General features: G+C 43.8%; 1 protein-coding gene across 3 annotated transcripts in view; it reads right to left on the bottom strand.

The window, feature by feature from the left end:
* DCUN1D2 (defective in cullin neddylation 1 domain containing 2) overlaps positions 1–18,703 on the bottom strand; it is a 66,667-nt gene extending 47,964 nt beyond the window's left edge. The window contains exons 1-3 of one of the 3 annotated variants that reach the window (XM_034758121.1): positions 18,506–18,703; positions 14,346–14,562; positions 10,561–10,729 (exon numbers count right to left, since the gene is read on the bottom strand). In XM_034758121.1, the coding sequence (XP_034614012.1) occupies positions 10,561–10,729; positions 14,346–14,562; positions 18,506–18,508 (389 nt within the window). In that variant the 5' untranslated portion in view covers positions 18,509–18,703. Of the gene's footprint in view, positions 1–10,560; positions 10,730–14,345; positions 14,563–17,527; positions 18,156–18,505 lie in introns of those variants that run through there. The other 2 variants (XM_034758120.1, XM_034758122.1) reach the window with 2 other exon arrangements.
* Positions 18,704–24,982: the final 6,279 nt, after the last annotated feature.

Below are 24,982 nucleotides of genomic sequence, written 5' to 3'. Positions count from 1 at the left end.
AGCTGCAGCTGAATTGCACTGGGCAGAGTCAGAGGGGAAGCAGAGCTGAGCAAGGATAGAAACATAGATAATTTCCCGCAACATTTCTATTGCGGGAACTGTTGTGATAATTTGGCCTACACATTTGCCTTAATTGAGAACTCAATGTAAAAAGTACATGAGAGTTCAGAAGATGTCATGATAATTTATAACAACAAATGTTGATGGGAAAAGGTATGGAAGAGAGACAGAGAGAATTAGTCCAAACAAAAAGGCTACAGATATAACTCAAGGACTGTGTTAAGATTATTCTTGATAAACAAGAAAGTGTGGAACCAGAAATAAGTGAACCAAAATTGGTATGTCAGAAATTAGGTCTGACTGGTGGACAAAATGATGGGACAGGCTATATTGCCCATCACTCCTTTTCTGGGTCCTTAAAGAACGAGACTATGTAGAGAAAAACACGCTACTAGAGAAAGCTTCATTATCATGGCTGCCACCCCTACCATCTTCTGAGATCCTACGCTTTGTCATCCTGATCCTGAGAGATGTTCTGACCAGAGGAGGTCAGAGGGAGGGACCCAAATGACATTGGGATTCAGCTGGAGCCGGTAGAGCTGACAACCACCACCTGGGATGAAATAGGATCAGACTAACAACAGCTCCAACTCATCTCAACTAACCTCTTCTCTTTCCCCCAAAAGGATAGTTATTACCATCTTTGATACCTTCTTAGAGACTGTTAAACAACAGGGGTTTTCCTTCTAAAAGCTTTCTCCAGCTAAAGAGAAAGGGAACAAGAGATTCTGTTAAAATGAAAGCCTTATTTAATACTGTAGATTTAAAATGCTTGAACTGTTTTTCTTTTTTTTCTTTTATCTTTCATAGAAAGTTTAAAGGATTTTTAATGGTGTGTTTGCCATGGTACTAAATAGGCTGTGGTCTCTGTATAACAAACCCCAAATCTTGTTTAACACCGTTTAATGTTGGACAGTGACTGGGTTATGTTAACACCTTTGGCCAACATATTCTATATTACACAACAGGGCACTAGCCATCACTGCCTTTCACCTCCATGCCACCCTCTTCCCGTGGTTCCACCTCCCCTTGGCAACAATATAGTTTTCAGAGAATTACCTTAATAAATTTATTCCAGCTAAAATTGCCAGCAGGCAGACAGCTTCATTTTTTTTAAATCAGCTGAAACTTCAAGAATAACTTTATTAGAGCACATTGATGAAATCTATTTTGAAGGTGAAAGACATGGATAGTCATGGCAAAGATCACGTCTTGGAGAAATGGTCACAATTGCCTTATGTAGTGCAACTAAAATAACATCTTTGACTTCCAATACACTCTGATAATGAGCAATCAGAGATTCAAACACTTCTTTACATCAAGAACTTCTTGTCTGAAGGGTAGGTCAACTCCCTAAATAATGGAGACAGGTGCCATACTCTAGAGACTTTCTCGCAGTATCGTTTTGTCTGGATCAAGCCTCAATCATTTTCCTTTCATCTAATTCCTAATCTATGCCTCCTGTTAGGAAAGCAAAGAGACTGCAGCACCTGGATTCAGCAAGAAAGGTGTCAAACCACCTATGATCAGCATATCAATGGACAGACCATGAGACTATTGGTCACCTACACACACACAGCCTCACATATGTGTTGGGCAGAATTCTGTCTAAAACAGCTCTCAGCGCAGAAGAGCAATACCACCAGGAAGAGGTGAAACCACTAAAGTCTGCTGGCAGGTTTAAAAAGAATCAGCATGAACACCTACTGCTGCCCAATGTTAGATAATCAAGCAATTATCTTAACAGTCTCTAGCCAAAAGCAAGAATGAAAGGGATAAAATAAATAAGAGGACTTCATATGACAAAGTTTTTTCATTCCCTTTTTTCCATATCCATTCCTTACCCAAAAAGGAAAGCTTAGAAAGAGGTTAGGAATTGACGAGATCACAAGCAACAAATGGTTTCTTGAGCAGGGGCCTAATAAACACTTGTGTTTTACTAATAAGGTGCCAACTTCTGTATCTTCCTGCAGTACAACAATCTCAAACCAACCTAAATTTTATTAGCAACAAGAGAAATGGGGTCAAGTCACAGACCAAAGCTCTTCACGCACCTCTACAACAATCTCAATTAATGGAACTCAATGTGATCCTTCTTGGAGTGGATCAGTCAACATGAGAAGAATGTAGTTGATACATCTTTTCCATGAAACAGGTGTGTGTGTGAGCTGTCAAGTGATTAATCGTGTTGTTAAACAATAATATAATACCATTTATTAAAATGTTTTTGGATGTTTTCTACATTTTCAAATATATTGATTTCAATTACAACACAGAATACAAAGTGTTCAGTGTTCACTTTATATTTATTTTTATTTGAAATATTTGCACTAACAAAAATAAAATAGTATTTTTCGATTCAATTTTTCAAGTACCGTAGTGCAATCTTATCAGGAAAGTTGAACTTACAAATGTAGAATTATATACAGAAAATAATTGCATTAAAAAATAATACAATGTAAAACTTTAGAGCCTGGAAGTCCACTAAGTCCTACTTCAGACAATCGCTCAGACAAACAAGTTTGGTTACAATTTGCAGGAGATCATGCTGACCACTACTTGTTTAAAATGTCACCTGAAAGTGAGAACAGGTATTCGCATGGCACTGTTGTAGCCAGCGTCAGGGGCGGCTCTAGGCACCAGCAAAACAAGCAGGTGCTTGGGGCCGCAAATTACCAAGGGCGGCACAATGCTGGAGCCCCAGCTCCAACCTGAGACAGTGTCCTGGGCTGGATCCTAACCGCCCTGTTGTTCCCTGACCGGGTGCTGCCGGGGCTGTGCGGCGGGGCAGGGGGAGCCAGCTCAGTGGGGAGCGTGTCCCTGTTGCTCTCCCACGGGCAGTGGCCAGCCCTCCTCAGGCAGGAGCTGGTAGTGTGGCCCTGCCCCGGTCGCGGAGCACAGTGGGTGGCGGCGGAACATGGTGGCCGGGTGGGCCGTTCCTCCAGCGCCGGCTGCAGGCTCCTCCTCCCCCCTGCGCCGCCTCCGGCCCGGGGAGGGGAGCGGCAGCCCGGGCTGAGCTGAACTTCTGCCGCTGCTCAGGCCGAGCCCGCAGCTGGCTCGCAAGGTCGGGGGGAGCGGGAGGCCCGGGCACACTGCCCTGCAGTCACCAGCCACCGGCTGCTCTGCCTTGGACCCCGGCAGCCGAACCCCGCAGCAGCCCCAGCTCGCTACACGTGAGAGCTACAGGCGGTGCCCCCCCGCGTCCTCCCAGCCTGCTGGCTCTGTCCCCGGCCACGCCGCAGGGTGACAGCCCGGGACTCTGGGGTGTTGCTGAGGCTGCCCCAAGCCAGGCTTCCTGGGATCCGCTGCCCCTCCAGCCACAGGGGCCCTAGGCCATTGTGGGAGCCGGGCTGCAGCCCTGCTCTCAGAGCCTCCTCCCCTCCCCACGCTGCATAGCAAGACGTGGGACCGTGGGCAGGGCTGCTACAGCCATTTCAGGCTGGGATTGGTGCCAGGGGAGCGGAGGTGATTGTGCCTTGGCTGGAGAGACCAAGCAGCCCCCCAATGCCCGCTGCTTGCTCCTGCTGGCATGGGGCTGCGACGCCCAGCTTTGGAGGGCAGTGCCAAGCCCCTGGGCATGCTCGCGGGGAAGGAGAGACAGGAGGCAGAGCTTGGTGTCTCCCACGCAGCTCCAAGTCCCTCTGGCTACTCGGCAGCGACAGCCGCCAGCAGCATGACTGGGTCCGACACGCACAGACCATATAAGCCCTGGGGTCGGCGTTGACATCCTGCTTATGCCAAGGTCTCCAGCACAGAGGCAGCCCTAGCTCTGCCCAGGCAGACACAGCCCAGGTCACTCCATGGTCGGCCCAGTGAGTAAATGAGTACACTAGTAGGAAATTGTTTTATTTCACTAACAACAACAACAAAAAATGAAAACAGAATTTGTAATTTTAAACAGTCAAAAACAAAACAAACAAAACAAACCATTGGAAAGTGCAAACATGTAAAAGCCAAAAAAAAGGGGGCGGGGGGCAGCCAATTTTTTTTTTTGCTTGGGGCGGCAAAAAACTTAGAGCCGGCCCTGGCCAGCGTCACAAGATATTTGCATGCCAGATGAGCTAAAGATTCATTTGTCCCTTCATGCTTCGACCACCATTCCAGAGGACATGCTTCCATGCTGATGATGGTTCTGCTCGATAACAATCCACAGCAGAGTGGACCGATGCATGTTCATTTTCATCATCTGAATCAGACGTCACCAGCAGAAGGCTAATTTCCTTTTTTGGTGGTTTGGGTTCTGTAATTTCCGCATCTGAGTGTTGCTCTTTTAAGACTTGTAAAAGTATGCTCCACACCTCGCTCCTCTCAGATTTTGGACGGCACTTCAGATTCTTAAACCTTGGGTTGAGTGCTGTAGCTATTTTTAGAAATCTCACATTGGTACCTTCTTTGCATTTTGTCAAATCTGCTGTGAAAGTGTTCTTAAAACGAACATGTGCTGGGTCATCCAAGACTGCTGTAACATGAAATATATGGCAGAATGTGGACAATTCTCCCCCAAGGAGTTCAGTAATAAATTTAATTAATGCATTATTTTTTTAAACAAGCGTCATCAGCATGGAAGCATGTCCTCTGAAATGGTGGCTGAAGCATGAAGGGGCATAAAAATGTTTCACATATCTGGCACATAAATACCTTGCAACACCGGCTACAAAAGTGCCATGCAAACGCCTGTTCTTATTTACAATGTCACCTGAAAGTGAGAAGCAGGCAGCAGTGTCTCCTGTAAATTTAAACAAACTTGATTGTCTTAGTAACTGGCTGAACACGAAGTAGGACTGAATGGACTTGTAGGCTCTAAAGTTTTACATTGTTTTATTTTTGAGTCTAGTTATGTAACAAAAAAAAATCTACATTTGTAAGTTACACTTTCGTAAGAAAGATTGCACTACAGTACTTGTATGAGGTGAACTGAAAAATACTATTTCTTTTATTTATCATCTTTATAGTGCAAATATTTGTAATCAAAAATAAATAATAGAAAGTGAGCACTGTACACTTTGTATTCTGTGTGGTAATAGAAATCAATATATTTGAAAATGTAAAAAAACCCCATCCAAAATATTAAATAAATTTCAATAGGTATTCTATTATTTAACAGTGCGACGAATCACGATTAATTTTTTTGAGTAAATCGCGTAAGTTAACTGCAATTAATCCACAGCCCTAATATATAATTCCTGTCAGTGATAAATGCAGTGCTCTACACTGGGGGCTGGGCTGAGGCTCTGAGGCATCCCCGCGCCAGAGCGCGGTCAGGGAGAGCCGCATGGGCAGCTGGGGAGAGCCTGCATGAAGTTGCGGCCGAGGGCAGGTGGAGGATCTGGGCAGGGAGCCTGGGGACATGGTTGGGGGCTATTTGCAGTCCCCTCCCCCACTGCACCGTGGGCAGGTCTGCCACAGCTCCCCACAGCTCCCCGGCTGGGCTCCACGCTGGCCTGGCTGGGGGGGAGACCTATGGAACTGCCCAGGGGCTCCGCCCAGGGCAGGTGGAGGGTCCACCATGGCTCCCCACAGCTGCCCGCCCAGCTCTTACGGTGGCTGGGCTGCAGCTCTGAGCCGCTTCCCTCCCCAGCTGGAGCCGGGTTGGGAGAGACACGCTGGCAGCTGTGGGGAGCCACGGCAGACCCTCCACCTGCCCTGGCCGGCGGGCTCGAGCAATCCCCCGCCCAGTGTCCAGCCCCCGACCCAGGGCAGGCGGAGGGACCCAGGCTCCCCACAGGTACCAGCATGTCTCTCCCTGACCTGGCTCTGGCCAGGGAGGTGCCTCAGAGGCAGAGCCCAGCCACAATAAGAGCCAGGCGGACAGCTGTGAGGAGCTGCAGCAGACCCTCCACCTGTCCTGGGCTGGGGGCCTGAGCAGCCCCCGACCCATGTCTCTGCCCCCCCACTCAGTGTCTCTGTTTTCCAGCCCTTCCACCCAGCATCCCTGCCCCCACAGCCACTCTGCCCTGGGCAGGTGGGGAGACCCAGGCTCCCCACAGTTGCCAGTATGGCTTTCCCCAACCCGGCTCTGGCTAGGGCAGCTTGGAGGCACAGCCCAGCCACAGTAAGAGCCAGGCAGGCAGCTGTGGTGTGCCGCAGCGGACCTTCCACCTGCCCTGGGCATGGGGCCCAAGCAGGTGGTCCTCACAGCTGCTCGCCCAGCTCTTACCATCAGAGCCCTGCGTGGATACAAAATTTTATCCGCATTCGCGCTATCTGCAGAAATGGTCCACAGATATAAAGTGGATACCTGTGGTTTTGCAGGGCTCTAACCATTTCCACTACTGTTACCCTAACTTCAACCCCAGATACCTCAACTCTCACAGGTTCTCAGAATACTAATATGACCAATACAGAGAACATCTAGAAAGATGGAGCTTATGTACTGCACAATTAGCAAACAAACATTTAGAGACAGCTAAGGTTGCAGTAAGATAAATCCCACCCATATAAAACCTTAAAAGTAGGATGGATAAAAATTAGTGATAAAAAAATCAGATTTTTTTTGTTTAAATTCTATACAGATTTTTTTAAGTAAACCATTTAAAATAGATAACTTATGCTAAGGCCTAACCTTTTACAAATTATTAATATCATTTACATTAAATACAAAAATAATATTAAGCAGTACATTTTTGCTGCCATATTTTAAGAAAGTCAGTCCACTGAATTGGTGGCAGTCACGGGCTAAGCCTCTGGAATCAGAGTTTGCTGAAGTGCTAAACTAGCTTTTGACAGCAGTGCAGAGAGAATATTTTCTCTATTTCAGTTTATTCACCTACTTCAGTTCAATGACAAGTTCATTTAAAGTTGAGAAACCAATTGGGAGTTAAAAAAGAAGGAAAGCTTGCTATCCTCTTCCAATCTATGAATAAAAGCTAGGTGTAAGAGGATGAGGTCTACTAGTCTAAAATTTTGAAGGACATAGTGGCCAGAAACAATCAATCAGTTCAATTCATTAATTACAGATAATACTTCCCTTCTTTAATAAATCAGTATATTTTAAATGCAAAACATGTCTGATAAGAAAAAAGCTATGCATCTAGCACAGTGGTTTTCAAACTGTGGGTGGTGACGCAGTACTGGGTTGCGGAACGTAAGGCACTGGGTCGCGGTGGCTCTGATCAGCACTGCTGACCGGGCTGTTAAAAATCCCATTGGCAGTGCTCCCCGGCTAGGGCAGGCTAGTTCCTACCTATTCTGACACTGTGCTGTACCCTGGAAGCAGCCAGCAGTAGTTCCGGTTCCTAGGTGGGGGGCAGCATGGGGCTCTGTGCGCTGCCCCTGCCCTGAGAACTGGCCAATGGGAGCTGGGGGTGGGAGGGAGGGGCAGCGCCTGCAGGTGAGAGCCGTGTGGAGCCGCTTGTGCACCTCTGCCTAGGAGCCGGACCTGCTGCTGGCCGCTTCCGGGACGCAGCGCGGTTTGCGGTGCCAGGACAGGCAGCAGCCTGCCTTAGTACCCCCGCTGCTCTGCTGACTGGGAGCTGCCTGAGGTAACTCCGTGCCCCAATTTCCTGCCCCAGCCCTGAGTCCCCCAAAACCTGGAGCCCCTTCTTGCACCCCAAACCCTTCATCCCCAAGCCCTGCTCCAGAGCCTGCAGCCCCAGCCCAGAGCCCTAAACCCCTCCCGTACCCTAACCCCCTACCCCAGCCCAGGACCCCTTCCCACACCCTGAACCCCTCATTCCCAGCCCCACCCCACACCCTATCCCTCTTCTTCAGCTGGGTCGCCAGAAAAAAAGTTTGAAAACCACTGATCTAGCACATTGAAGGTAGTTTTATTTATTTTTTTTAAATCCTGTGTTTGTGCATTTTAATTGAATTTGAGTATCCACCCAAATAGAGGCTGAGACAAATCACAAGTAAAAAAATTAATCATCATCAAGTAAATAAGAAATATATCATTCACCATTTTCCAACAGAATAAAAAAGTGAACATTAAGAATCTGAATAAATGCAAGTTAAGCAATGCAACTGCTTAAATAAATGTGCACAGATATAGTGAATCTACCTGATTAGCAAAAAGCAGCACAAATTTAGTGAAAAGGCTCTATTTAGTTCCAAATCAACTTGTTTTAATGGTTACCAGCCAATAAGAATAAACCTTTCTTTAAGAAAATAACTGAAGTAAAAATGCAAAACACAATTAAAATAGATTATTTAAACCAAGGTTCCTACTTGCTGATTTAAATAGTTTTGATTTAAATCAATCCTTCCTGCTTAGAAAAATGGAAAAAACGTACACATTCTTTCCCACCTTCATATTGCTACAACTGTTTCCCTAAGGCTTTCACTTCCACTTTTCAACTGACAGCCAAAAGCAATATATACCCCCTACTTCATCAAATATGCACTCAACACAAAGCCTTAACAGTGACCTCATATGCTTTTATATCAACAGATTAAAACATCTGACTATCACACATTCTATGCATCTGGGAAATTATTTTGCCTTAGCCCTACTGAGGTCAATGTTAAGGTTTTGCATAGAAGTGCCAGTTTTAAGCCTGGACACATATTTTTGTGAACCTGCAAGGGTGATGGCTGCCATCTTGGCCAAAACCAGGCATTGAAGAGATGACCTCCAGAACTAAAAGCATGCTTGTGCTAAAAAGCCAGGCTCTCAGAGTTGTCATAGACTTGCATCCATAGGTCAACATACACACTGACCAATGGGTGACACAAGCAAAATGTGTAATAAATTACTGAAATGTGAAATGTATATTTTGGCAATTCACGTCATAGTTTACAAATCATAGTTTTCAAAAGTACAAAATTGGTGGTAAAGTGGTCACATGAATCCTGGATTCTATCATTGGTTCTGGGAGGCGTGTGGTGTATAGCAGTTACAGATAGGATAATGAAAACTGATTTAGTCACTCAAAGGCAGTGAGTAAGACTGGGTTTTGTCATGTTGGAGACCTAGGTTCTATGCCTGTAATGACTTTGCATAAGCCCTACTAACTTGAAAGGGGAGAGGTAAGAAGAAGCGTGTTCAGTAGCTCTTCCCTTTCTCCCAGGCTGGGGTTCATAGTTTCAATCAATAATATGGGGATTTAAACAAAAGTTAGCAGAGATGAGATTTCAACTCCTGAACTATTTACTTCCATTACTGGGCATCCCTAAAGCAATCAGACAGGAAGAGCAGGCTAATTAGAAAGGATCATTACTGCCATGACTATCTAAGTCAGTAATTATGGGAAAGGAAATCAAGAAAAAGCACATGATGCTTCAGTGAAATTTTGGTAAAACTCAGATGCACACATTATGCAAATGACTATAATCACATTCAGAAGTGTAACTTCTTAAAACTCTTTGCTTATTTTACTATAGTTAGCTTTGCAGAAGCAACACAGTCATGAAAGCATGAGCTAGAGTGTACTGTAGCTTATTTAGCTTCAAAATTGTCAGCTAAATTTGAGTTGTAGAAATTTCATCCCACTGGAACATTCATTTCAGTGATAGATGCTTCTGAAATGAAAACAGTTACTAGTAGTGCTGAGAGAAACTGCAGGAATACAGCTCAATTTAAAATTCCTGGTTTAGTGAGACAAATCATTTAAATTTGCAGTTTGAGCAAATCAGCAATGGAAGCCACTCAGTAAAAAATGAATATGGAACCACACAATACCACTTTTCACAAAATCATTTTTCAGACTATATAACAAATTTACCTAATTGGAGTGGCAATATAGTATAGTGGAAAGGTCACTGAACTGGGAGTCAAAAGACCTGGATTCTATTCCCAGCCATGCCAATGACTTGCTATGTAATCTTCAGCAAGTCATTTCACCTCTGTTTCTGTTTACATTTTGCTTACGCTGTAAGCTCTCTGGGGACAGGTATTGTCTTTTTATTATGTGTTTGCGCAGTGCCTACCACAATGGGGCTCTGGTCCATGACTGGGGTTCCTAGGTGCTACCTTATACAAATAACTACAGCTGGAGTTCTTAAGTTTAATATCATGGAAATATTTATTTTAATCTAATTAGACCATTAGCAGATATTTAGAATGTTGCTATTGCCGCATTCTAGCAAAAATACTAACTTCTGGGATTCATGGTCCATAAAGGTGGAATAAAGAGAGAACACTTCACAGAACTTGGTACAGCAACTATCATACAAATAAAAGGGAAAGACATATGGTGAAGGAAAAACTAAGAGGAAACTGAAATATAGAAGTATTTTCCTACTAGCTATGGTGAGTGAGGAAACGGCAAAGAATCAGACAAATTAAGATGAGATGTGAAGAAAAGACATCATTAAGATAAATACCCAGAACAAGTGAACAAAAATGCACAAACAAACTTAGAAGAAAGTGACAGGGGGGATGTAGACTGAAGAAGTGGAGACTGGAGAGTAAGTCAATTCAGTCTAAATTAAGGATAGCATAGAGCAAATCCATGGAATGTTTTAAAAGCTTGACGTCTGATCCAGCTTTCCATTGACTTCAGTGGGAGTTGGCTCAGGCCCTAAAAAGTTTTTAACTACAAAGAAAACTGATACACTCACCCCAACTCTGTCATGCCATCTACAAATTCCTTTTTACTGAATTCACATTGAGTGGCTGCCCTGAACTTCCATGCTATGACCAAGACGCTGATACTGGCAGGGTCCAGGCTTAAATCATCACAAAACTGCTGAATTCCATCAATACCAATTTTATTTTCATCCTGTGGGTCTGCAGTCAAAAATATAAAAAGTATTACAAAACATATTAAAAACTTTCCTATAGACTAATGATCTGAACAGTTTTGATATGCTACAGTGCAGAAGCTATTGTACGAGTACTTCTCAAATATATTCATTCTTAATTAGGACATCAATTTGAAATCTAGTCTATTTCAAAAAGTGAGTTAAAAGGTATATCTTCCAAAGACCCCCTGCCAATTTTTGTGGTTTTTTAAATTATTTTTAAAAATAATGATTACCCCTTAGATATTTTCCCCTTCTCCCCGTTGCTGTGTGAAAGCCCCACAAAAACAATAGGTGGAACTGCCTAACTATAGGGAAGAAATACTGAAATTGATTATACTCAGAGTGCTATAATATGCACAAGTAGATAAGGCATTTGCTGGTTAGAACACTACAACAGGTGAAGGAGAAACACCAAATTTAGCTAGATTCTTTTTCCTGGTAGTGATGTACGAGAAGAGAAGAACTTAAATCTCAGAGCCCAGGATTAATTTGGGAGGCTGGAAGTGAGGGGGTATTTTTTTGTTAGTTTGTTTTAAATACTTGCAAAGTGACCAAATCAATGAGACACAATGTTTATTTAGTGCCTAGCACAACAGGCCTCAACCTAGATGAGGCCACTCAGCACCACTGTGACGTACATAACTGTTTAATAATAAGTGGTTACCACTTAGGATAGAACCACACATTGTAATTGCCAGTGTCAGTTTATGTCACAACCATAATTATAAAAATTTAATATGGAAAACTAAATCTAACAAAAAACCCAAACAAACAAAACCCCCAAACAAACCCTTCATGAAAATTATATTGGATTTTTAATTAGTCTGACCCTAAGAAATGATTAAAAAGAAGCAGTTACTGTACTATACAGGCATGGCAACTATTTTATTTTGCTATAGAACAGCAATTACACTATAATGCAGGATTCTCTTAAAAATTTACTATGGTTACACACAAGTAGTAACTTCAAAGTTACCCTTCTATTTTTCATATACAATATGTACTACTCAAAATACAGAACTGTTTTCCCCAAATTTAAATGCAACAAGTCATAAGTTTTTCTTTAATTACAACAGCTTACTATATTACAGCTACAGTTAAAATGCAACTGAAATATTCTTTTAAGTTTGATATTTTGGATAACTAATTGATATAGACTTCAACTGTTCAGTCCTTTATTAGACCCTGATCCTGAAATCTGATCAGACTGCAAGATCAGGGCCTTAAAATGCAATTTCATTTTAACATCGCTTTGGTTTCCCAGAGGTTTCTGAATGACTAAAGATTAAAAGTAGCTAATAATTAAATAAGGACTTGATGCAGCAGTTACTACTTGCTTATCTTTCTCCCGGGTGTAATTCCAATGAAATCGATGGAACTAAGTGTTGGAGGAAAGTGTAAAGCTATCTAGTGTGTTGTAAGGATCAGGCTCCAAGAGAATATCTTGATTTATTAAGTTTTAAAATTATTCTTATAATATTTCCAGTGAAATTTTGTCTCCAGTGAAGCCAATGGTAAAACTCCCACTGGCTTCAAAGAAGACAAGATCCCACTCTTAGTGTTATTATTCACAATACACCTCTACCTCGATATAACGCTGTCCTTGGGAGCCAAAAAATCTTACTGCGTTATAGGTGAGACCACATTATATCGAACTTGGTTTGATCTGCTTGAGTGCGCAGCCCTGCCCCTCCAGGGGCGCTGCTTTACCGCATTAGATTCGAATTAGTGTTATATCAGGTTGCATTATATCAGGGTAGAGGTGTATCTGGGCAACTGAGGGAATAATAAAAACGAACATGCATTGATTTGATTTGGATGTTACTCACTAAAAAAGCAAAAAACACTTAAACGATAGTACAGTTGGACAATGAAAGATGTGTCATCTCACATTTCAAACATGATGCCATCTACACATTTTTCTTTAGGTTCTATAAACAAACCCTTTCTAAGGGCTTAAAAAGGAACTTTGGCCAGGCAGCTAAGGTACAAAGTTTAGTTTCTGTTTAACAAAAAAAAAAAAAAAGATGTTTAAAAATACTAATATGAATAGAAACGCTTTCATGATAAATTTTTCCCTTATTAATTTATCTGAAAATTTGTTTAGATTTACATATATCCTTACAGCCTTTTCAGTCCTAACAATGTTGCAATATTGTGTTGATGCATGAAAACAACAAAACTGACTAGACTATTTTCTTTCAACAAACTGAAATGAAGTAGAAAAGTAAACAGCACAAATAATGAAAGCTAAATAAGATTCATAAAATTCCTTCAGTATTCAAGTATAGGTAACCGTTCAGAATGTAAATATATATATTTTTTTAACCTCAGCTTCCTTTAAAATTGGCAAACAAAAGCCAAGGACTGATATAAATAAAAGCAAAATTAAACCAAGTAAGTGGTTTAGTAAACTTCTACAAGTACACACAAATGTTCCAGTTTTGCCTCAATCTCTGTGCTCATACAACTCAATGCAACCTTATGTTTTTAAAATGAAATTTTGAAGATCATCTGTCTGTAATATGGAACAAGCCTTTATGGTGTTTAAAACATTTCAAAATAGTGTAGTTATTAATATGAAAGAGACTAATGTACATACAAAGCAATTCTGGCAAAAATCATAACCATATAGTAGGTTTAAAAAGGATTCAGACTAGACAAAAGTCTGGTCAAATATCCATTTAAAAAAATGTCTAGATGAAGATTTAGATTTAAGCAACAAATAGTAATGATTCAGAGCTGCTTCATTCTATTCAATAAACATTTACATGCATTAATATAAAATATTAACATTTCAAAAGGAGCTCTTACACTGGATCACGTCAATTCTTACACTTCCATGGCCATTTTTTCCCCTTTTATTTTTCCTCTTCTTTTAAACACTACCATAAAATAAAAAAGAAATGGAAAATAAAACACAACTCCACCTTTAATTCACTTCCTTGTGAGTATGTTTTTCCTAGCATATCTAAACAGCAGGTGATCTGGCATATCATTTATGATGTAATATGCAAGCACAAAGGGTAAATTAAGGATGGAGTTTCAACCTTAATTCTGAGTTTCCTGCTTAATAGTGTTATCAGACCCCTTCTTGTAGCTGAAAGTGTTCGTGTGGTTTAAAATAAAAGATTACCCCCTTTTATCTCAACTATACTTAAACATTTAATAGAGAAATTACAGCCATAATTTTACCATGCAAAGTAACATCACATACCAAAATTCCTTAACAGATTTCATGGACAAGAGATTAAATACTGTGCATAATGTGCTTGTACAGAGCCATGGTCAAGTCCATAAGTAACTGATCTTAGTCTATTTTTTTTTTCTAACTTCATATGCAGTCCTTCCTATTGTTAAGGTGATTTATACTTTATAAAACAAAATTTTGGACTTCCATAGGGAACATAAGACATGCAAGAAGAAGAAGAAGGAAAAAAAAACAGCCTTACATTCCAGAGAGTCTCCTATTACAGCTACATACAGATAGAAAATTAAAAGTAGGATATTGCATTAGCAGTCTTAAAAGATGTTATCAGTGGCAAAAATTTAAAGTAGAAACGTAACTGAAATGAAATAGTTAAAAGAGTGATCCTTACCTTTGTACCGGTTATACAATTGTTCTAATTTCTTTCTGTCTATTGAATTTTTCATGGATTCTTTGTAGTACAAGTCTGGGTTCTGGAAGTAGTTGTCTGTTGCCACTTCTAGTTTCCACTCATTCTGCATTAAGCAATATATAGCAGTCCTTTCACCAGCCTGGGTAAATGCCATAAACTGGCGGACCTTGTCCTTCTGAGACGATTTAAGCTTATGCTTTGGGATGCAAAAGAAGCAGGAAAGCCAATGAAGCTAATCCAGAAGTTTGTTTCAGCATTCTACTACTAATACCTATCTTTTAAAGGGGTTTAGTTTTCTTGGTGTGTGACAAGTTTCACTTCAGAATTAAAGGAAGACAAAGCCTTGCTCTTCTGCAGTTAAAAAGACAGCACTTCTGGAAACTGAAATGACAGCATCTGTATGTACATTTTAGTCGCAAATATTCTGGCAACAATAAATTCAAATGTGTGTTCCTGCTCACGTACACACAATTGTTTTGTATGAAAATTGTTTGATCTCCAGGTATTCAGAATTATTTGGTTAAAAACTCTAAAATACTACTGTTATGACAATTGGGTCTATTCGCTGAAAAAAAGTCTATTATTAATAATAAAATATGTTTCAAAGGTATGAGTCATTCAAAAATCAGAGATTCTGTAAATAAAGGCCTTGAGAAATATCTAAAAAGTTTAACAATTGACTTAACATTTTTCCTAATTAATTTCTAGTGCTAGTGAACAATAGTGTTTTCCAGTTGATTATTTAAGGCAATTAAAGTTACAAAGCACTTTTGAATTTTAACACTGGGAACTTGTTCACTGTTGCTTTCAGAAAAAGTGAGCTCAAAAGGAAATAAAACTGATAAAGAAGCCAAGCAAGAGATTCACTCAATAGTATGAGTTTACAAAAAGTTTTTGTAAATCTAATCAAAAGCTTTAATATGTTCTGACAATAGAAGAGATGTTTATATTAACCAATGTAATTGGTTACTTTTATTCAGTAGAAAATAGGGTTTATAGGAACCATGAAATGTTTTTCTCAATGGCAATGAGTTGCGGCAAACCATAGCTCTATGTTCCCAGAAAATACTTCTGGAGAATACAGGAGTTGGGGGAAAGAGGTTTGAAAGAGAGCAAAAATCTGCTACCAATGTGTTTTACCATTATTCTCTGCTGTACATAAAGTAACTTTAAAAAAAAAAAAATCAAACTCTCTTTGGGTTTCAATACATCTCTTTTACTCATCATAGTCAGTACAGTACAAGTTATGTTTCTGGGTAGATAACTAAGTTATCTGGGTAAACACTTCATAATTTGCTCACCCTAGTATTTAACAACAGTGTAAAGTGACGCATTGACTTGCTAATACCTAATTATTAGAACAAGCTTTTATAATGTATTCTACTGCACACAGGGCCGGCTCTGGCTTTTTGGCCACCCCAAGCAAAAAAACAAAAACAAAAACAAAAAACGGGGCGGCCAGAACGGCAAAGCAAAAAAAAAACCTGCGGCGCAGCTGGAGCGCGGGTGCAGGGGGACTGGCTGGAGGGGGAGGGAGTGGGCGGGAGAGAGGGAGAAGGGGGCAACCAGGGCTACAACTGCGGCGCTGCCACACGGCCCCTCCCGCTGCGCCACCTCCTGCCGCAAGGGCTCCGCTCTGGTCGGCGGGGAGGGAAGGAAGAGGACTGCCCTGCAGGGCACTCTGGTCCTCCACGCCGCCGCCCCCTACAGGGCAGCCGGAGCGGAACAAAAACAACAACAAAAACAAGCTGCTGTGCCGCCCTAGGATTGGGCAGAATGCCGCCTCCAACAATCTGCCACCCCAAGCACCAGCTTGCTCAGCTGGTGCCGGCCCTGACTGCACATCACTGTTTCATGTTCAATGTGACACTACAGTTTAAATATACATACATCTTCTACTCCACCCTTAACTCTTTTACACACTCTACATATAGTCATATCATTAAAAGATTATTGCAGATGATATAAGACAAGAAGTGCATCATATGCACAAGAAAGGGACTTTGTTCTTTCCTTCATAAATTTATTTTCTAAATATTGAAAAAATACAGAAAAGAATACTCATAAAATGGGAACAACTTTATAGCCACAGAAATAATTGCAATTGATTTTTCAAAGGAAATGTTAAATTATCTTTGTTGTTTCCCTACTGGAGATATTGTGTACATCTATTTATATTTTAAAAAATCCTAAATTTTTTTTGAAGTAGAAATATAAGAAATTTTTCTACGACAAAATCTTGTACATTTAAACAAGAGTCTTTCTAAGTTACAATTAATTTAGTGTTGGGTGACTTCACGATAGGAATCTGTAATATAACTTTTAGTTGTCATGGTTGTTAGAGACAACGTGGGTGAGGTAATATCTTTTATTAGACCAACTTCTGGTGGCGAAAGATACAAGCTTTCACCACTAGAAGTTGATCCAATAAAAAAATATTACCTCACCCACCTTGTCTCTCTTGTAGCCATGTTGTCCCAGGATATTACACACAAACTACAAGTTATGTCATATATATAAGGTCTATGAACTTCAAGTAACCTGTCTCTTTTCTGCTTCAAAAGGACAGAGATGGTAAAGATGATCATTCACTTCACCTCTCTGCCAATGCAGAATTGTTCTCCAAAACACAGTTTAAGTCCCATTTAAATTACATACATGAACAGATTCTTTATTTTTAAAAAAGATACATAGAAATCATTTTTTCTAGCATGTCTTCTTTCTAAATGATCGCAACATAGTATGTATATTTTGTAATAGGTCACAATGAGGTGAAATACTTTATGTACTCTGACTTGAAAAGTACAATCTGCCACATCACCACCAAAATTCTAAAAATTGTTAAAATATATCACCTATTTAAAACAGATGTTGCAAGATGAGGCCTAATTCGGACTCTTTCCGAAATAGCTTTGATCACCTTTTAATTAATTGTAAATTCCTGTTACTTTTCTGGGATTTCCAATTATGTTCTTGCACAGCAGTGATAGGGCCTTGGAATGTTGCTCAGTGGGACATAAACCTGCTTTCTTTTGCATGAACATATATTTCCCCTATAATCAGTCAAATATTTATTCCAATAACAATCTATATATGCATTTCTATTTTGCCAATCATAATCACATGGAGGTGCCCAAATACAATTTAAGCTTTGGTATTACCCTGATAGGAGTTTCCCAGTGCAACGGATTTGTACTCGCTAGGCTGACTTTCTTTGGGGACTGTGGTGGGCTAGAAGAAAACTTGCCAGCTTAACTAGTGGAGCCTCCCCTGAGGAAAATGACAATACCCTTCTTTGACAACAATTTATGGAGTCACGGTTGTGATTTCACACTTAGAGCTGAAAGAAGGTTTCCAATTTCCATATTATGGATGATTTTTCATTCTCGTCTAACTTTCTTTCCTTAAAAAACAACAACACTAAGCAAGTCCGTGAGGAACGAGAGTGGCGCAACCACTCCAAGTGATATGGGGGGGGGGCAGTTTCCCTGGAGCTCCCTAAACCACCTTCCCCAAGCTCAGCACAGACACGTGCAGCACAAATGCAAGACACCCCATAAGCCGACTTAAATCCTCCCTTCCCCCCGACCCCAGCAGGGAGCTCCTCGCTGCTTCCCAAGGCCCTGCAAACTCCCAACCCCCGAAACCTGTGCAGCCCAATTCCGCTGGGGGCGGCGGCCTGGTCGGGCCCCACCCTCCCAAAAGACGGACACCGGGACAAGGGGGGAAAGGAGGGACTCGGCTCCAGCCTCCTGCCTTGGAAGCCCAAAGCCCAAAAAAGGGCAAGTACGTGCCGCTGCTCCCAGGCTCAGCTCTCAAAATACTTACAGCGTCGCTCCACCCCCCTCCATGGGACCCTCCCGGCCGGGCACCTCACGCCGCGGGCTCTGCCCCCAGCTCCCCGGGACCCTCACTACCCCCCCACCCCCGGCCCCGGCGGGGCCCTCCCTCTCCGCGCTTCTGTCCCTCTCCCTCCGGCCCCCCGCCCGGTGACCTTCCCTCCGCCGACCCCGCAGCAGGAAACACGGCTCCGCGCTGGCAGGGGCGGCGGGCGCTGTCCCCCCACGGCGCCCCCTCCGGGCAGGGCCGCGGCGCCGGGATCGGGAGAAAGGGGGTGGGGGGGACATTTTCCCACCTACCATCTTATCCCCGGCGCTTTGACCAACTTCACTGCCCAGCGCCGCCGCCTCCTGCGCAGGCGCGCACCGGTTCTCCTCAGCCACCTATCGCTGAGCGGCGCCGGCAAGCGGGCCCTGGGTCCCGGCCGCCTCTCTGGGAGCAGCAGTCCCCGCCTCGCCGCCGCGCCACAGGCACTGGAAAGTCGGCGCCCGACTGGAGGGGCACAGGGGACTACATCTCCCATGATGCACCGGGCCGACGAGCCGGAGACTGTTACCCACCGTGCACCGCGGCGGCGAGTCGGGACTACATCTCCCAGAGAGCACTGCGCGCGAAAGGGGTTGGCAGTTTGCTGACAGGGCGATCTAGGAACTACAAATCCCATGTGATATTGCGCTTAAAGGAGCCGCATCTGCACTCAGCAACCGGTACGAAGGGAGGTAGCGGCTTGGCAGCTGGCGCTGTCGTCATTTTTCACCAGGGGGCCGTTGAGTCAGGCGCCCAATAGGAGCAGGGATAACGGCACGCGGCACCACCCCGGCTCCCTGGGAGTGGCCGCCCTCGTTGGCTCGCTCGCCCTCCTGCGGCTCCTCCCGCTGCAGGTGAGCCGGGCGGATGGAGGCAGTGGCAGCCGGAGCCTAAAGCGGCGACCTCGCCCCAACCGGGCCTCGAGAGCCCGCGGCACCCGGACTGGCCGCCGCCCTGAGGTAGGAGCGGGCCGGGCCGGTTACTCCTGCGCCGGGAGGGCGGAAGAGGGGTGACCCGGATCCTGCAGCTGCGAGCGGGTTCCCCGCTCTTACTGGGCACCGGGCCGAGTCACTCGCAAGTGACAGCGAAAAGCGGGGCTGCTGGGCCGGGACAGGCCGATGGGCACAGCCGGCCGAGTGGGGGCATCCCGCCCTGGAGAGACTCCGACACGCACAGCCCATGTTCCCCCCGCTACCCCCGCCCGGGTCAGCTCCTCCACTCCGGAGAGGCCGTGGGACGACACAGAGCGCAGCTTCTCCCCCTCCGTGGGGAGAGACCGTGACACACAGCGCAGCCCCCCTACCCCCAAGAAACCATGAGACCTACACATAGAGACACCATGAGACACCCCTACCCCAGAGAGACCGTGACACACACACAACAGCTCTGCCACCCCGCCGCACCCCAATCCTGAGCCTCCTCCCAGAACCCTGTATCCCCTCCTGCATCCCAACCCCCTGCCCCAGCCCTGACCCCTTCCCAGACTTTGCACCTGTCATCTCCTTCTGCATCCCAACACTCTGTCCTAGTGTGGAGCCTCCTCCTACACTGTGAACCCCCTGGCCCCAGCCGAGAGCCTGCACCCCCTCCTGAACCCTAAATCCCTGCCCCAGCCTGGTGAAAATGAGTGAGGGAGAGCAAGTGATGGGAGGGGGAGATGGAGTGAGCAGGGTGGGGTTTTGGGGAAAGGGCAGGGTAGATCTTGGGTTGCCCTTACATTCAAAAAGTGATCCTGGGCAAAAAGGGTTGGAGACCACTGTTGTAATGGAAAACCACAAACTTTTGCTCCTTTCCTTATCTCTAGATAGAGTGAAACTGTATAGGACATGGTAAAATCTCTTTCAGATATATCCAGAAGGGAAAAGTTGTCCTCTTCACACATGTGCGGGAATAGATTTATAACAAAACCAGCCAAATCCTCCCCAAACACTGGTTTAAAATCTGTTCCCAGTGAAACAGTTTGTTATGCTACCTATCCCTATGTCCCCCACACATTCCAGTCTCCTCCAGAATTAGTGATACTTGATAGCTTTGTCTCTTCAGAAGTTCACATTCCTTAATGGGATGATTTCTGCTGTTCACTCCCATATGGGCAACTTAGGCCCTGACCTTGTAAACACTTATGCATATGTTTAATTTTACTATTAAACATGGCCACTGTTGGAGACAGGATACTGGACTAGCTGTACTGTTTCCAGTATGGTTGTTCTTATGTTCTTGACTGAACATCAACAGTTTCTTCTTATAATTTTGGCTGGATTGTTATAGGATCGTCTCGGCACTGTAGAGGGTCTTCTCTGTCCTACCTTAGTCTTTCATTACTTACATTCAAATAAAACTCGTAATTAAATTCCACACTATATGCTACGATTAAGACATTATAGTTGATGAATTAAATATTCAAAATTAAGGCAATGCTCCTTTTTTCATATGACTTAAAATATGGTGTCTCAGTATAATAAGATTTACAAATTCAGTTGGTAATATTTATTTTTAAATAAAGCAAGGGAATTCCATACAAAGGACTATGGTTAATGTAACTTTAGTTTTGAGAATTTAAACACTCAGATCATGAAAGGCAGAGTAAAGTTTGAATGCTTATTCCATTCCCTTTGCTTATGCCTCAAAATATAGGATTTCTTCATGTTTTTAAAACTATTTTTCTGATGTTTTCTAAATTTTTGAGGGGGAAAGCTACCCTGCAGTGAATTGTAACATGAAATTTCAGAGTAGCTTATTTTAGTAGTATAGACTGTTGAGAGTTAAACTTATAACTGGATGATAAACTGAACCTTAACTATGGAGTAGCTACTATCGTTCCACTGCAGCATATTAACTGATCAGTAATTTATATTGTGCTTTTTAACAAAAAAAAAAAAAAAAATCCCTGTCATTAGCTCTTTGAAAAATCTTCTAACATATTTGGTTCATCCTACCTCCATGGTGGGTTGGCCTATGAATTTCAAATCCATTTTGTTGGCTGTGATGCCTCATTAATGTGTGTGGCTTGGTATTTTTGTTTGGTTTTTGTGTTTTTTGTGTTTGAGGTGTTAGTGGAAGTATTACAAAGATATATTAAGTAGGAAGGGAAAGAGCTAGTGAAGGTCTCATTAGAGCAATGATATGAGTCCCTGTTCAGAAAAGAATTCCTATTCAGGATAGCACTTAAGCATAGGCTTAACTTTTAGCCTGTGCACAAGTATCTTTGACTTAATGCTTACATGCTGTCCTGAAACAATGCCATAAAGAAAAGGCCATGGACTAGTGGGCAGGGTCTTTTGGGAGAGAGGTGGCTGTGACACTTCCTAGGGTTGTAAGGCACCTCACTATCACCTGCCCTTAACGTGAGGAAGCCTTGTCTGTGTCTGCAATGGGTCAGCTCCCCAACTGCAGTGGCCATGGGCAACACAGGCACTTACCTCTAGGCCTAGCAGGCCCTGCTGTCGCTTTACTGCAGAGGCCCCCAAAGTGTGGGGTGTGCCCCCATAGGAAGGTATGAAGGACCATCTGGGGGGGGCGCAGCGGGATCCAGGCCAGTCTGCACAGGGGCTGGGAGGGAGCATCACCCATCCTCTCCCAGCCACCAGTTCTGCTGTTATCTGGGACCAGGATTGGGGGCAAGGCTGGGAGTGGAATTGCACCTGGCCACAGGCCTAGCCGCCAGCCCCCACCACAGCCCGGCTGCGCCCCAGACCCACGCCCAGCGGCAGCCCCGGCCTTGGTCCCCTTACCCATGTCTGTGTCCACATCTTCCCCTGCCCCATCACAGCCCCGGCTGGGGGAAGGCAAGACAGGGGTAAGAGGGTGTGACCCTCAAAAGTTTGGGGACCACTGCTTTACAGGTTAGTGATTGGCACACTTCAACCTTTGAGTCCCCCGCCCCCAGGCATCTCCCTAGCATGTCCAGCCCCTGGTCCACTGGACACTTCAGTATTCACAGATTTGCTGCTTCCAAAGTAACGGTACACCCCAGCTATCCAGTTCCACCCCCGGTCACATTTCTGCTTAACACACCGCAGTTAAATGTGTTTATAATGAAATCAAGTATTAAGTTTATTTAAGAAAGCACAGAGTCAAAGAGTAGCAAGTAGAAGTACTGGAAACAAATGGTTACATATAAAATAAAATCATAACACACGTTAGAGCCTAGATTTCATAAACAAGGTACTCTCCTGTCTTGTAAAGTATTGCTCACCCAAAATCTTTACAGCTAGGATGGCTGTGACCCTCCTTTCATGACACTCTGTTTGTCTCCTAGGTGAAAGACCCGCTATGTCTCTTTCATTGCCAGATATACTAAAACAATCCTTCATCTTTACTCATAAACAGGGCACCCCTCTGCTGTTCCTGTAGGTTTCCTCTCTTGTAGATTTCACAGTCTCTTATTTAGACCCCGGCTAAGTATGCAAATAGCATACAGTGTGAGGCATACAATACCCATCTCTCCATCTGGCCATTTGAGTATCTGTAACCTCCTGCCTGAAAGGGACATTTCTGAGGTTTATCACCTCCTGGTGACTTGCCATAACTCCAAGAGTTTAAGAGCATAATTTTCAGTATAGATACATAACTCCTTTAAATTTTATCTGTACATACATTTCACAATGATTGTGACAAGAATGGCCATACTGGGTCAGACCAATTATCCATCTAGCACAGTATCCTGTCTTCTGACAGTGACCAATTCCTCTGAAGCACCTGGGAATTAACAGAACAGGTAATCATTAAATGATCCATCCCTTGTTGTCCACTCCCAGATTCTGGCAGTGAGAGGCTAGGGACACCCAGAGCATGGGTGTGACGTTCCCCTCTGGTATTATCTGGACTGGTGATCTGCTAGGTCACTCCAATCCTTGACTCTGGGAGCCAGCCTTACCCTGCTCTGCTGTGAGAACCCCCACTCCTGGGCTGTTCACACACAGCCTCTGGCATGTAAGCTGCTCCCAGCTACTTGCAACCGAATGACGCTAGCCAATATCTCAGACACAATCCTACAAACCTCTGTCTTGCAGTGTCAGTTATGCCCGCTGGACACTGCAAGCTTATATGAGTTTGACATTTTAACAAAGAAATGGATATATACCAGGCTTGCTATCCCAAGGGGAGTCTCTGACATACTTCTACCTGAAACAGTGCATTTGGTTTGAATAAACAAACAAATTTATTAACTATAAAAGAGATTTTAAGTGATTATAAGTCAATGCACAACAAGTCGGATTTGGTCAAATGAAATAAAAGCAAAATGCATTCTAAGCTAATCTTAACACTTTCAATGTCTTTACAAATTTAGATGCTTCTCACGATAGGCTGGCTGGTTGCCCTTCAGCCAGGCTCTCCCCTTTGATCGGTGCTTCAGTCACTTGGTGTGGTGTCTGTAGATGTAGGTGGAAGAGAGAGAGTGAGAGCATAGCAAATGTCTTTCCCTTTTATCATGTCCTTTTCTTCCCTCTTGGCTTAGTGCCCATCCCCCCCTGCCCTTCAGAGTCAGGTGAGCATCACCTCATCGCAGTCCCAAACTGACCAAAGGAAGCAGGGTGACTGACTCGAGAGTCCAACAGATCCTTTGTTGCTGCCTAGGCCAGTGTCCTTTGTTCCTGTGAGGCTGGGCTGAGTTTGTCTCATACCTGCCCTGATGAGGTGTGAACTGCCCTTCTGCTCTTGGAGAGTTTTTTGCCTGGGCTTGCTTTAAGCCATGAGGACACGTTTTCAGCCTCATAACTATATACATGAAATAACAACCTATAACATTACTATAACAACAATGCTCAGCGCATCATGAGTCTTCCAAAGACACCGACATGATAAACTTTGCATTGGATACCACACAACCATTTTATAAGGATGAACATGGGAGTGTAGGGTGTTTCCACGAGGTACAGAACGTCACAACGGGGTTGCTTTTGGTAGAGACCTCACATGTCACCCTTTGGTGAGCTATTGGGGCCCTACTGAATTCACAGCCATGAAAACTGCATCATGGACCATGAAATCTGGTCTCCCCTTGTGAAATCTGGTCTTTTGAGTGCTTTTACCCTATACTATACAGATTTCACAGGGGAGACCAGCATTTCTCAAATTGGGGGTCCTGACCCAAAAGGGAATTGCAGGAGGGTCATGGTATTGCCACCCTTACTTCTATGTTGCCTTCAGAGTTGAGTGGAGAGCAGCAGCTCTTGGCTGAGCGCACAGGCCTGAAGACAGTGCCCTGCCAGCAGCAGTGCAGAAGTAAGGGTGGAAATACCATACCATGCCATCCTTACTTCTGTGCTGCTGCTGGTAGCAACTCTGCCTTCAGAGCTGGGCTCCTGGCCAGCAGCTGCCACTCTCCAGCTGCCCAGCTCTGAAGGCAGTGCTGCCACCAGCAGCTGCACAGCAGTAAGGGTAGCAGCACTGCAACCTCCCTACCATAACCTTGTGATATCCCACCCCCCCAACTCCCTTTTGGGTCAGGACTCCTACAATTAAAACACCATGACATTTCAGATTCAAATAGCTGAAATCCTGAAATTTATTATATTAAAATTGTATGACTGTGAAATTGACCAAAATGGACCGTGAATTTGGTAGGACCCTAGATATTATGAATATATCTGACCCAGAGGATCCCTGTAAAACCCTATGCCCCTCCTGTGCCCTCTGCCAGTTGACACCAAGAGGTTGCTGAGTCACAGTGGGTCACTCCATTCCAGTTCAGGGAAGAAACAGAATTTGGAACTGAAAAGCAATAGACACTGGGAAACAGATCATTT

This window comes from Trachemys scripta, chromosome 1, assembly GCF_013100865.1.
Source record: "Trachemys scripta elegans isolate TJP31775 chromosome 1, CAS_Tse_1.0, whole genome shotgun sequence".
NCBI lineage: Eukaryota > Metazoa > Chordata > Testudines > Emydidae > Trachemys > Trachemys scripta.
The sequence above is the reverse complement of the archived record's forward strand: the minus strand, read 5'-3'. Positions and strand labels throughout refer to the sequence as shown.